The sequence below is a fragment of the Chaetodon auriga genome, chromosome 7 (assembly GCF_051107435.1).
Source record: "Chaetodon auriga isolate fChaAug3 chromosome 7, fChaAug3.hap1, whole genome shotgun sequence".
In the NCBI taxonomy this organism is placed as follows: domain Eukaryota; kingdom Metazoa; phylum Chordata; class Actinopteri; order Chaetodontiformes; family Chaetodontidae; genus Chaetodon; species Chaetodon auriga.
Genome location: NC_135080.1, coordinates 11,283,073 through 11,297,500, shown reverse-complemented (window position 1 = coordinate 11,297,500; position 14,428 = coordinate 11,283,073). Strand labels below are relative to the sequence as shown.

The following is a 14,428-nucleotide window of genomic DNA, read 5'->3' as shown; positions in this document are numbered from 1 at the left end:
CACACACACACACACACACACACACACACACACACACACACACACACACACACACACACATTCACACACAGGCACCTCACAATGTGTCTGGGCCACACTTACAGACACTTCACGAGTGTCCAGAACAACCCAACCCGATCTGTCAACCCCTTACACTGAGCCCATTGTCTGCTGTCTTCTCAAGAACACACTCTCTCTCTCTCACACACACACACACACACACACACACACACACACACACACACACTTCACACACCTGACATTATAACAGCAAATAGTTGTAAGGATATAGCCCTGTTTTCCATGTAAGATACCTCACTGTGCTTCAGCATCTTCCTCACTTGGAGTTATTGTCCCTTGTTATTCTGAATCAAAACCAGGACACACTGAGCTTCACTCAGTGTGGCACTTACAAAGTCTGTTTTTTTATAATTCACTCAATTTGCAGCTATTTTGAATGCAGTCGCTAACAGGGCAGGGCTTGCTGACATCAGCCTCTCTCTGTGTTACGAAAATGTGTGTGTGAGTGTTTATCTGCTGTTGATCTGCAGCGCTCTCCCCGCTCTCAAAGAGCTCTGTGTTGTGCCGTTGCTCTGAAATGCAAAGAAATTCTCTCTAAACTCTGGTACAAACTCTCCACGTGGTCATTTCCCACCAAACGCCGCTCGCCTCTGCTTTGTTGCTCCCTATTGGATTACGGCACAAAACCGTTTTTCCCGATGCTAATCGCTGGATTAGTATCATAAGGTCTCCTTTGCAGATCAAGAGAAAGAATGTAGCCCTAGAAAAGCACGAATGACAAAAATTAGGTAGGCTGTAAAGGATAATTCTGTGTTATTACAACATGGGCCATATTTTACTAGACCATCCTTTTTGCTGATTAGACACTGCACTCCCATATTCATAATCATAATTCCTGGGATCTAGGAACATGGCAATGTCACTATAGTGGACTATGATGGGGAAAGAAACAGTTTTCAGCTCACAGTTGCTTTATACTGTATGAAAACTTCCTCCTATATTTCACTAAATCTCTGCAGCAATCTGAGGGCAGCAGGACAGACATGTTGATAAATCTGCACCTTCTAGTTGGAGATGTCCCCCACCAGAGCGCAGTGCCGTTACGCATGGCCATCCACTGTGTTTACCTTCATCAAATCCCATGCAAATGTTTGCCCATACAATTCTACACTCACCAGCCTGCTCAGTTATAACTTGCTACCTGCTGTTTATGCAGGAGATAACAGATTACAGCTGTTCACCCATCCTGAGAGTCACGGCCTCCTTTTCAGTGGCAATCAAGCAATCAAGTGAAAACTGCATTTTTGACCCTAGTTTGAAATCTGCTGATACATCCAAGCCTGGTGACTGGCGTGTCATAGTGTGATGCCATCTGTGGTTTTTCACTTGAGCGGGTCGCTCACAGAGATCATGACTTACCCCTTGGTTTCTAAGGTTGTGAGTTCAAGCTCTGGGTGATGCAGAATAAACATGCCAGTGCCTCCTCAGGCCGTGTGGTGTCGATTAGAGACACATGATTTCATGCATATTTTTAACTGAAGAAGTTTTGAATAATTCTTCCAGGCAGTTGCCCCGATGGACCCTTGTGTATTTATCATTTGTTTCCTCTTCTTCTCTTCCTCAAAATGCCCCTTCTGCTTGTATCTCCACAGATTCATTTAGCTTAGCCTGTGCACACAGTATGTCGTCGGGGGTTTCCGTAGCCCAGAAGTTTGACTTGTATTTCATGAACGCATTGCCATTGCTGTCACCTCTAGTAGTTGAGAAATGCTTAGTGCAGCTTATGGTAGATCAAGCCAGCCTGTTCATAATTGCTAGCTATTGCTGTGTTGCTGCATACCATAATTATGTCTGATCCAGCTCTTATGTTCTCTTATCTTTTGTTTTAGGCTGTGTGTGTACTTTTACCAACATCACATGGGCATCTGACTAAACAGACCAGATTTTCTGCAGGTTACTCAACATGATCACAATGTGCTGTTGGTGGCAGAGGTTGTGAGCTGAACACCCGGGCGATGCAGAATGAACATGTTATACCTACTCAGGCTTTGTGCTGTGTGAATTAGAGACACTTGCCTTCAGGGTTTAATGGCAGTTCTGCTGATGCACCCTCCTGTATTTCTCATTTGTCACCAAAAAGTGGTAATAAACCAGAATTATCCTTTCACACGTTGGCAACAGATGAGCTATATGCATTCTCACAAATTGTCATGTGAGGATCACAATCTTTGCTGCCGCTCAAGACTCAAACCCTTCATATCTCCATCTGTCATCCCACCTCTCCGTCTCTCCCACAGACTCCTGGGCTCTGGGCAACAGTGTGCCATTTGAATAATCAAATGTCTTTGTGTGGAATGAGCTATCCCTGCAGAACAACGCCAACAACAAGGAGACACCAGGCACGGTCAGTCATGCAAAGCTGTTCCGCTACCATGCAAATATCGCAGAGAGAGAGAGAGACACATACGCAGTAAGAGAGAGAGAGAGGCAGATCTGATACATGTCGCTGTGGGTACACCCCTTTGAAAATAGACACCATTTCCCTTAAAGCGGTGAGGTTTTAGTAGATAAAGTAACGATGACCTCTGTGAGGATCGGAGCGTTTGGCTGCTGCGTTTGAACATCTCGCTTGTTATCTTCACTCAGTCATCAAATGTCATGCAGCCTGATAAAGACACGGTTTGTTCTTTCACTTGCGCGTCCACCTGACAGTCATGCTAATTGACTGGCATTTATTCATGGCCCAACAAGAGGCTTGGGCTGATAAGCAGAGTGTGTTTGCCTGGTCACTCTGACACATACTTTACGAGAGGCCTTTTAATAATCCAGGCAGCAAGACCGAAGCCTCCTCATCACATTAGATCAATAGAGTGGATGAAACTGTGGCTGTAGATTGTAATTCAGACCTAATTAAGCCAGAGTCCTCACCTACAGCCGTGTTGAATGAGGAACTGTGTTGTTTTCACACCAACAATACAACCTCGTCTCTCACACTGGGCCTTTATCTAGAAAATCAGAGCCAACTGTTACTTTACAATGTGTGTGTGTGTGTGTGTGCAGAATACATGTGCAAGAGAGTGAGGTAAACAGGAGGTGGAGTGTATGGTCCCATTCCCAGGGCCAAACTCTTCTCCAGGGAGAGAGATAAAGAAACAGCTCCTTCCAAAACGGAGGTGGAAACAATGGCCAGGGCAGGGGCTCGCAGTCGCAGCTGTGTGTGTTTGTGCGTGTGCATGATCACTGATATTTCTTTGTGTTTTCAACCATCTGATTGAGGAACAAAAAAAAAAATCTTCTGTCCTCATTTCTCTTTATTTACAGCAGCTTAATCAGAGGGTTTCTTGTTAGGTACAGAAATAGATGAAATTTTATGTAGCGGGTGGTGATGCTGCCGTGCTAACTGGCATCCTCTGACACGCTAAACTGACCTGCCGGATTCGACACCGCTCGCTGGCTGTTAAATGTGTCCTAACTCATCACAGATTAGTCTACAGACATGCTCAACAGTCAAGTAATGTGACCACGGCCGACACTGACAGGACTCAACAGGTTCTCACTTGTGCACTCACACTGACACACACACACACACACACACACACACTGTAACACACCCACTGACGTCAACACAAATGCAGTGCATCTTGCTGATGACGAAATACAAAAAGTTGTTGGTGTAGGGAGAAACCGTTAAGCTGACGCACCTTTTGGCAAACTGTGTGAAGGGGAAACGCAAATCAAGACGCGACCATGCAGCGTGTCAAATGCACCGCTCTGTGGCTCCTTGTGTTTTTACATTTCATGGCTTAACCTGTCACCAATGTCTAATATTCACTGGAAAATATGAATCATTCCAGCTGAGGTAACCACTTGACAAATGAGAAGAGAGGATTTTTGACTCACCACGTCCTAGAAAGTGGGACATGATGTATTGTCCTTTGTTGTCCTGTCTTGTACAACCAGACAAGAGTGCGAATTCCCCCATATTTTTCCACTCACTTGAAGTGCGTGCGCGAGGTCAAGCAACTCAAAGAAAAGGTGAGACTGGCAGGGAGGGCAGCGGCAGAGGGTGGAGGAGTGCAAGGAGGGGGGGAAAGTGGATGAATGGGAGGTGGGATGAGGGGAGGAAGAGGAGGCAGAGTGTGAGAGGAAGTCCGTGATAAGGCAGGCAGAAGGAGCCGGAGATGAGCAGATAAGGAGAGGAAGTACAGGATCTAAAAAGGAGGTAGAGAAAGGCACAAGAGGAGGAAGAGCAGGAGGTAGTTCATCCGAAGACAGTAAGAGGAAACAGACGTCAGAGGCTTTTCATCCCAGGAAACAAAGAGGAGAGGAGAGGAGAGGAGAGAAGAAGGAAAGGAAAGGAGGAGAGGAAAGGACAGTCAAGTATTCTGTTCGGTAACTGAATTTCCGTTCATTTAGTTTTTTCCCCAACTTTATTATTTACTCATAATAATGGAAAATAACTTATTCACAGACTGTGTATATATTCAGGAAACACCTCACAGATCATCATCATCACGGGTGACAAAGCATCCAAGTCATATTTCTAAGCTGTAGAATAAAAACAACCAGAAAAAGAAGAAGGAGGTCAGTGAAGCCTGTCCAACAAAACACCAGAGCACCAGAGCTGCATCATGGTTGAATGGAGACAGACCTCTGGTTTCCAGGCCACACTATTAGGTCTTGTTCCATCAGGAGGAGGCGGGGGTTGGGGTCGGCTAAATGGGATTTTGGCAAGCAGTGTTGCCAGGTGTATAGAGTCAGGCAAGGCTTTAGAAAGGTGTGGGAAGTATGGAGTCTAGTTTGTGACTGAGGGCGGATATCTGGCCTGAGAGCGTGGGGTTAATCCTCAGAACAGGACACTGCAGACATGAACTCTGGGTTGGTGTTGGGAGTTGAAGCCAGGGGAGAGTGTGCGCCTCCACAGAGAAGTGAATGGAAAAACGTGTCAATGGAACACAAGGAGGGAGCCTGTGAATAAACAGAACTGGTGACTCACCCTTTCTGGGATGGGAGAGATGACCGTGGGCGGGGGTGTGGGGTACCGAACTGCCTTCGCTGCCCCTCTAAACACACCAATGTAGGCATTCATGCGTGCACACAGGGTCCAACTCATGTGTCGCACTCAGTCGGCTGGACCAGGACAAGCTGTCTATTGTCCAAATCTCCCACCTAAAGCTGTAGCTCCTAGCAGGGCAGGAGTTCTGTATTTAGGGGATTGGGGGGGATTGCTGAGTGTGTGTGTGTGTGTGTGTGTGTGTGTGTGGCTGGTTTAACAAGGCTTGAGAAAGATCAGGCTCTGAGTGTCTTTTTGTTTGAGGGAATGAAGGTAGTTTTTCAGATTTTTTTTCCCTGTTGCAAAAAGTAAAACTACAGGTGGACAAGACACCGACAGCAATGGGCAGCTGTAGTGAGGTGAGAGCGTTGGTCAAAATCAACAATAACAATCTTTAATCTTTAATAATCTCGCAATAAGCACAACCCATCACTAATAGATAAGCCGGGGAGATGCCAATAAGACCAGTCATAACTTCAAAACAATCAAACTTAATGCTGCAATAAACCTGTGGGTTATTTTTGGTTAAATCAACCCACGCACATTCAAATAATTATTTATGCCAGTTTCCTTTCATTTTCCCTGTAAGTATCTTTCAAATCAGGTATTATTCCACACGGTGTAATAGCATCACATCATTATTTATGGACTTGTTCCAGCTCTTCACCCTCCCGTCGCTGGCACAGCGGGACTGAAGATGTTTTAAAAAAAGTGAAGCAAACCATAAAAATAAGCCAATTTCTCTTCTTTTGCTGACAAGTGAGTCTTTTTCTAAATTAGATGCTGTGGAGCTGGAACCACAGACTGGTACCCAGTGTATATTTGGAATAAATCAACATTCCTCTGTCTGTCTAGAAACGTTAAGTCTGTTAGAAGCAGTTGAGATATAACCTTGGTTGTTTATTAATTATCCTTAATGCGACCTTGCTGCGTGTCAAACTGACCTTTCTCCTGCCAGCCTTCCATTTGATGCCTTTCCTGACCCCAGCATGTCACCGCAAGTGTGGCATTATCCAAAAATCCAAGGGCGCACACACACACACACACACACACACACACACACACACACACACACACACACACACACAGAGGGAAGGATGCATGGGAAGAAGAGAAACATCTTTTGTGCTTCTGCTAAAGTTGTCCAAGCTCTCCAAACTACCGGTCCGCCTTAACTGATGCCGACCAAGTAACTCCAATTCCACATTCATTCAAAGTGCTGCAGCTGATCAATGGCCGAAGTCAGTGTTGAAATCACAGTCAGCCGCTTAGTTTCAGCATGTGTTTACATACAGTATGAGCTGATGTTCTCATCAGTCATGGACTGGAGCATCACTGTTTTTCAAAGGTGCAACGAAGCTGATTTCTTTCTTGTATATTCTCAAATTTCTAATATTTTAAAAAGTCCCAATCTAAATGGAAAGATGCCTTCGCCCTTGCTGGTCAAACATGGTCACCAGCAAAAAGCCTCCCAGTGGAAGTGTCTCCTTGTCACGTGTCTTTTATTAGCGGTCCAACAGCATTATGGTCTCATGTGATTCAAATGTACAATGAATCTGTGCTACTGATTTATACAGCACAGAGGGTTTTTAGAACCGTGTGATTATGTCCTCTCAGGTAGTGTGAAGCAGCCGCACGTGTTGTTTTTTTAACGGCCAATCAGTCGAGGAAGGAACTTTGAATTTAATGACAAAGGAAGAGAAAGGCGTAAGAGTATCAGAACTCCCAGCGACGACCTCTCTGACCTTACACAGGCAAGTAGTTTTAGTTTGTCAGAGGAAACACAAAAAAGAGGAAGAAAAAAGCTGAACTCCATATGCGGTTGCAGTTTACGTTTTGATGAAGGTCAGCGTTCCGACCGTATGTGTTCCCATCATGTGGAAACAGAGTTGGAAGTGGAGTCAGATCCATCTCACTTAATTAAACCAAGCAACATGGCAGAGAAACACTCCTATAAGAGGGGAAAACAAAGACTGTTGTGCACAAAAACAGATTAGTGGAGCGGGTGAGCTGGCTGCAGAGAGCTACCAGTATTTCTTGGAATAATTGCGATTGTGGCGAATTTTACAAAGCTGCTCTGTGGAAATCTGCTAATCTGATAAAAACACATGGCCTGCTCAAACACCAGTGTGGGATACTGTGATCTCCTGTGTGTTCAGCTGTACATGCTAATGGTCTGAAATGGTCATTGTGAAAATTAGCTGTTGTATACGTTGAATAAATTAGCGCTGGCAGTCGAGTAAAGACCTTAGTTCCCATGGCGCCCTTTGCTTCCTGTTGCAAAGAGGATGTCAAAACTTCAGCCCCCTCCCAACACTGCACATGTTTGTTTTGAAGTAGTCATTTTCAGTTTAACAAAGGAGATATGTTTGTTTGAAGTGATTATTCCCGTAGGTTTTTACTCATACCACCTGAGAAATTCACTTTAAAGGCAGCAGTTTGTGCTGGAGGAGCAGCACCCGAACCGTCAGAGAGCCTGCTCATATTTTGATGATAGCTCTGTCCATTTTTGGAAATTACACTTGTGTTTCAAAGTCAACTGCCGTCATTATTTGATGAAGTTAAAATGCCGAATGCCACATTTCAGAAACTGTTACATGATTTGCAGAAGTTATGTCTGTGTAAAGCGTGTGTAAATGTAATGCTGCTGCGGACGAACAAGGTAAAAACATCCTGCAAAATCTCAGAGTTGTAAAGAGTCATTAGAAAAAGAGATTACACACAAACACACACACACACACACACACACACACACACACACACACAAAGAAAACAAAACAAGGCAGTAAAAGTGTTTTCTCTCAAAGGACCGAAACACTGACGATTAAAGGTCTTATGTCTGTCCTTGTCCCTCAGTCAGGGCAACACAAAGTCAGAACTTGAAAGTGATCAGTGACGGCTAAAAAAAAGGAAGAATAAAGAAATCAGTGAAGCGCTTAGCGAAGAGACTAAAACTGGCCTGATGTGAACAGTTGTTTTGGCATGAAATGCAAATGTTGCACTGAGGTGAAAGAGACCATCACAGAGAAAGCTCACAGGCTTTGCCTTCTGACAGATAGAAGCATATTGGGATTATATATTTATATATATATATAAAGTCAAGGTGCTCCTCAACAATTAGATGCTGACTTCCTTTGGTTTGACTGCACATTGAGACATGTGCTGTAGTTATTGACCTATACCGCTGGATGCACTGACTGTGTCCCGGTCTCAGACACTAATCCCATCAACCATCCCTCTGCTACTCTGCTGTGCTAGATGTGGCATGACAAAGCCCAATTGAACAGTGTTCTCTTCCAACTGCTTGAGGGGAAAAATGCTAATTGCTGTAATTAGAGCGGAGCAAAGTTGTGACATTTTGTACATATCCTCCCAGTCGGTCCCAGTTCACATTGTCTGCTCGCATGTTTGAACCCTTTCATTTACCTATAAGAATAGTAGAGTGTAAACAAAGGGTTTTGTGGGAGACCGGGACACAAAAACAAAGAGTGAAAGAGAAGAAAAGCAACCCAGACTGGTCATCTGACAAACAGCTCGAAAACAAATATGTAATTGTTCATGTGCAGCTTTCCACCTGGAGAAAGCAGACGCCCAGTTTTACCTCCCCAGTTTACACACACATACACACACATTTCCTACCTTGGTGTCGACAATGGAGCAGGCAATTTGTTTCACATATGCCAGGTCAGCAGTCTGGGGCATCAGGACAGACTCTCTGGTCAGGCCAATCTGGATGATGAAGGACACCCCAGCTGGTGTGGGAGGCAGCGAGGGCATCACAGCCCCACCAGGACCCTGCCCCGGCGTCATGTCCATCACTGGAAAACCACCCAGAGCAGGCGTAGAGGGCATGGACATGGGGGTCCCCTGCTGCATCACAGCTGAGGTGGGTGGCGAGGAGCCCCCAGGAGGAAAGAAAACCTGGGCCAAGGCCCCTGAGGACATGCAAGGGCTAGCGTTAGCCATTCAGAGTCCTTTCTTCTGTCTGCCTGAAGCTGTCAACATACACGCTCACAAACACACGTCCAGGTGCAGCTCAGAGTCCTCCAGTCATTCAAACAGTCTGAGTGGAGGAGAGAGGGTACACACACACACACCGACACATGGACACACACTGAACATAGAGTCCCGGGTTCCTCTGTGTCCTGTGTCCACCCCCTCCCAGTGGATCGAGGAAGAAATCCTTATCCAGGAAGCGCTCTTTTCCTCCTTTCAGCCACTTCTTTCACGCTCTCTTCGTCGGCAGGATCCTGTTATTGCCCGAGCATGACAAGCAGTGTGTGAGAGAGACTCATAAAAGAAAGACACGCTGAGGAGAGGGTGGGGTGGGGGTGGCAGGGGGGTGGAAATACCCTCCTCCTCCACCTTCTTCCCTGTCTCACCTCTCTCGTCCAAAGAAGTTGCTCTGCAGAGGAGAAAGTCCAAACCGGATTGTGAAACTCCCGGCCGTGGGAGGGAAAAAACAAAAAAACAATGCCAAACTTTGTTGTGCTCCTCTCCAGGCTGTGTTACAAAATGGCCTCCTTAAACAGGAAACTGAGAGAATGAAGGAGAGCAACAGACTGCACTGCACTGCTTTTACGAGTCTTGCCCTGTTTCAGTTTCAGCCCCAGTTCAGTTTTTTGTGAAAAAGCGCTCACAGAGAGAGAGAGAGCTGTCTGAGGGTACCTCCCTCTCCCCCTCCCTCCTGCCCTTTCCTCTGTGCTTTTGCCACAGCCAAGGAGGAAGTGAAATGACTGACGCAGCCTGAAGCCAATTGACGCTCAGATAGACCCGCCTTTTGGCTCCCTGCTCCCAGGCTTCTCCCTCCCCCCTTTCCCCTCCTCTCTCCCTTCCTTAGTTTGGGGCTATCGGTCTTGTTTGCTCCCTCCCTGAGTCAAGGCAAGCAAAAGATCCCCTTACGTTGCCTGAGGGGGGCAGCTCCAGCTCAAAAACCCTCCCATGTCTTCCTCATCTTCCTCTGACTGCATTCGCCTCTATCTGTCCGTCTGTGACACTGTTTCTTGCCTCATTTTTCGCCTCTAACACCTTTTTCTCTTTGCATTTTTAGGTGACACGCCTCTGCCAGACTGCAGAACAGAACCACACCTATTGCAGAGCTGTTTTCATGCAAAGTCGGCTGCAGGTTTCAGTGAAATGGGGAACTCTCATGGTAAGTAGGGTGATACTTTGCACACACCAGAAGATGCAATATGCTTTCAGATGAGGCTGAGTCACCATAATGATCAGCATGACTGTGACTCTGCACCACTGAGCTCATACTACATGAAGCATGCTGATTAAAATAGTGACTTTCTGCCTTTGGTCCTGAAAACCTCCCTGCACGGTAATGCTGAAACTCACTAACCACATTAAGTTCATCATCTTCAGCTTACCTTCCACCCAGGGCCGATGTTTCCATGCTCATTCCTGTTAAGGGAGCTAATCATGATTTCGAATTCATTAAAACAAATGAACCACAGGCAACTGCACTCTGCTGAAATGCTGTTGTGATAAGAGACCTCCTTAACCCAAATAATCTTTGCATGGATTCTACATTCCACCACAAGAGGGCGATGTTTGGAGTAGTTGGATATTGAATAATTAATTCCCAGGTAGAGATGAAGTCATTGGGCATTTGGTGCCATTTTGTTTGAGAATTGGTCACATATTACAAATGAACATATAACCACAATCAGGTGTGACATGATGGCATCGAAGTATGTTCTATTAAGAGGGAAACAAAATATCAATATTAGCAGCCAAAACATGGTGTAACACATGCCAAGCATGCATCTTTTTGTTAGGCTAAAAGATAAGCCATATCTTTAGCCAGATCAGCATCTTGCTTAGAACTTAGACAGCTTTTGTATTATGAAGATTTTATCAAAAAGAGGAGAAAAGACTCTTATGAGTGCACAGTTGGTCACAAGGCAGCACAGCTGAAGCTGGCAGGGATAAATTAACCTTTGATTCTTGGCAGTAGCTGACATGACGCCTGAGGGACACAAAGGTGACATTTTGTGAAACCAAGCCAAACAAACTCTTCTTTCACAGTTTCATTTATTTAACCCTAGAACACTAACGTCGGGTGATTTTCACCCACACAATTCTTGTCATGTGATTTTCATTGTGTTGCTGCTGTCTGAGTTATTTTTTTTGTTTGGAAATTTCTTGTTAAGAATTACCTGATTTTTCAATAATTTTGCTGCCTTTTTAAAAGGTCCCCCATGGTACCTTTTTTATTTTATGTGAAATTGTATATTGGGAAATTAAAGAAGAGTACTACAATTTGGCATTCAGTGTTGTACTTTTACATAAATTGATGAAAACTGTATTTTATTCGGGATATTATATCGGGTAAAATACACCTGGCGTTAGTGATGGTGTTACTAATTTTAACGTTAGTGTTCTAGGGTTAATGGGATTTTGGATGGCTGCATTTAAAGGGGAACTCAATTTCCCAGATCAAGATCGGCTGCAGGACGATGCATGAGAAAGTTCAGCCTTGACTTTAAAAACTTATAAACCTGACTTAGAACAAGTCGACCTCCACTCAAGAGATGTGTTTTGCTTCTTGTTGTTTTATTTGGATGTTTTAGTTTCACTGTGCAGAATGATGGTGATGCAGAGTTTGACACTAAAAAGGCTGATGGGGGAAAGTTTCTCTGTGCTCAACTTAAATCTTAGTTTAACACGAGTGCATACAATTCCAAAAAAAAGTTGGGATGCTGTGTAAAATGTAAATAAAAACAATGAAATCATTTGCAAACAAACTGTGTTTATCGACAATTTTACATTTTACAATTTTTCCTGAACCCATGTACTATATCCAAACAGGTGTTTTTGGAGCATTCCACATCTTTCCCAGTCTTTAGCTGCTCCTGACCCAACTTTTCAGACTATTCAGAATAAACAGATATTTACAAAAATCAATGAAGCTGATGAGGTAAAACATTCAATATAATGTTATAATATAATAATATATAATTTCAGTTGAGCATATGTCAAAAAGAAGCATTAATAAATGATCACATTGGGTTTTATTTATGTTCTACACAGCGTCCAAACTCTTTTGGAATTATGGTCGTCAGTGAACTTTCAGTTAGGTTTTTCTTGTGTAAGAGTTGTATGAAGTCTTTTTGTCCTAAAGGAGTTTCTTTAAGTCTGAGAAAATGACCCTGATGAGGTCATCAGGGTTATCCTGGATGTGCAGAAACGCATCTCCATTTTTATTTATTTGCCTCAATCTTTTTTCTTTTCATGTTTATATAAATCAGACGGACTGGTGATGGAGTTGTTGATGTCTTTAAAAGAAAAAAAAAAAAAAAAAAAAAAAAAAAGATTTTCCGAAGTCATGTTATTACTCATGGAAAAATCAGTCAAATTTTTTTTTTTTTTTTTTTTAATTCATTTTAAGAATGACTTTTACCTGTTCTTGAATTGACCTCTTGTGTTTAAAGCCTGTGATGATGCTGTCTAAAATGTAAATAAAAACAATGAAATCATTTGCAAACAAGTGTTCCTGAGCTCATGTACTAATATCCTTTTATCCAATCATGTCATCACAAAGTGGTGAACCTCGCTCCATCCTCCCTTGTGAATGACTGAGCCTTTCATACCCAATCAAGATACTATCAACAAAAATGAAGTCATGTTATTACTCATGAAAATATCAGTCTTTTTTTTTTTTTTTTTTTACGTTTTGTACAAGGACGACACAAACAAAACTCTGGACTCACTGTGCAAAATCTTGTTTGTTTTTTTGTTGCTCCTGTGCCACCTTGTTTGAAACATGTTGCTGCATCAAATTCAGAATAAGCAGATATTTACAAAAATATTTTCAGTTGAGCTCAAAAAGGATCAGCAGATCGTCACATTCTGCTCTGTTTGTTTTACATCAGCATCCAACTCTTTTTTTGTGTAACAGTTGTGTAACGTCTTCTGTTGTGTTAAAGCAGATTCTCCAAGTCGGAGAAAATGACCCTGATGATGTCATCAAGGTTATCTTTTTTTTTTCTCAATCTTTTTTCTTTTCATGTTTATATAAATCAGACAGACTGGTGATGGGGTTGTTGATGTCTTTTTTTTTTTTTTTTTTTTTTTTAAGATTTTCCAAAGTCATGCTATTACTCATGGAAATATTCAAAAAAAAAAATTTTTTTTTTTTTTTTTTTAATTTATTTTAAGAACGACCTTCACCTGTTTTTGAATTGATCTCTTGTGTTTAAAACCTGTGTTACAAACTGGGAGCTTGGATTTTGACAGACGTGGACGTTCTCCAGGCCTGGAGGGTCTGATGAAACATGCTATCATGTTGCATTATGGGAAATGTGACATGCCGCTTCTCTTTTAATTGTTCATTTGAAAATGTGTCTCCTGAATGTCCCTCAGCTTTCTATGATACCTCCATGTGTTCAGCTGGTTTTGGAAGTTTTGTACCACAAAGACGACTCAAACACAACTCTGGACTCACTGTACAAAATCTTCATTTTTTTGTTTTTTCTTCCTTAATGACATACAACAGGGGACCCGTAAACAAAAAGAGAAAGTCATTTGATACAAGCTAGAATGCAGTTCAAAAATATATAATAAAACAAAATTAATAAAAAGCAGGTCTCTTATCCCTTGTAGTTAGAGGAAATAGTTTGAATACAGCTTAATATGATGTACAAAATATCACACAGTGATAAATTGCTAATAAAAAAATAAAAACACAAAGAAATGAGAGTCCTTTACCTTGGCCTCTGACTGGTAACAGATTTTTTTTCTGACTTCTTTTCTTCATTTTTCACGTTTTTTAATCGTTTTGCTTTTTGGTTTTTTTTTGTGTGTTTTTTTTTTTTTTACAAGTTATACATTGCCATTATCAATCACAAGCAAGTTCTATGCCTAGCAAGGAAGAATGATTCACTTATGATACTACAGTATTCTTACATCTTAATAATCATATTCATAATCAAAGAAAAGAAATGCAAGAAAGAAAACAAGGAAATGATGGACATTTACAGCACAGAATGGCGTCTCTAGTCATCATTTACAACCTCTGTTTCGATTTCTTTTTCTTTTTTGATGTGTCATACTGATTTGTCTTTACTCTGGGAGACGGGTCGTGCTGTGGTAGCTCAGAGGGAGCACGAAGCATCAGCTGGCCAACTTGTAAGCCCTGTAGTATTTACTCCAGATTGTATAAGAAACACCTGCAGAACAGTACTTCTGCATCCTGTCTATGACCACTCCTCGCCATCCACTATTAGATGTAGTGCAAAGTGGAGCCAAATAGTAGTTCAGTGAAATAACAGGACATTTTGCTCAGCAGCAGCACAACATGTAGTTGCACCTGGTTGTTGTCTACCACCCTGTTTCAGCACAAAA

The 14,428-nt window shown here is 42.7% G+C and overlaps 1 protein-coding gene across 3 annotated transcripts in view; it reads right to left on the bottom strand.

Annotated features, from left to right (window-relative positions):
- prkd2 (protein kinase D2) overlaps positions 1-9,672 on the bottom strand; it is a 34,099-nt gene extending 24,427 nt beyond the window's left edge. For 2 of the 3 annotated variants that reach the window (XM_076735633.1, XM_076735632.1), the window contains exon 1: positions 8,714-9,159. In XM_076735633.1, coding sequence (XP_076591748.1) covers positions 8,714-9,040 — 327 coding nt within the window. In that variant the 5' untranslated portion in view covers positions 9,041-9,159. Of the gene's footprint in view, positions 1-8,713 lie in introns of all 3 variants that reach the window. The other variant, XM_076735634.1, reaches the window with a different exon arrangement.
- Between the last annotated feature and the right edge of the window lie 4,756 nt (positions 9,673-14,428).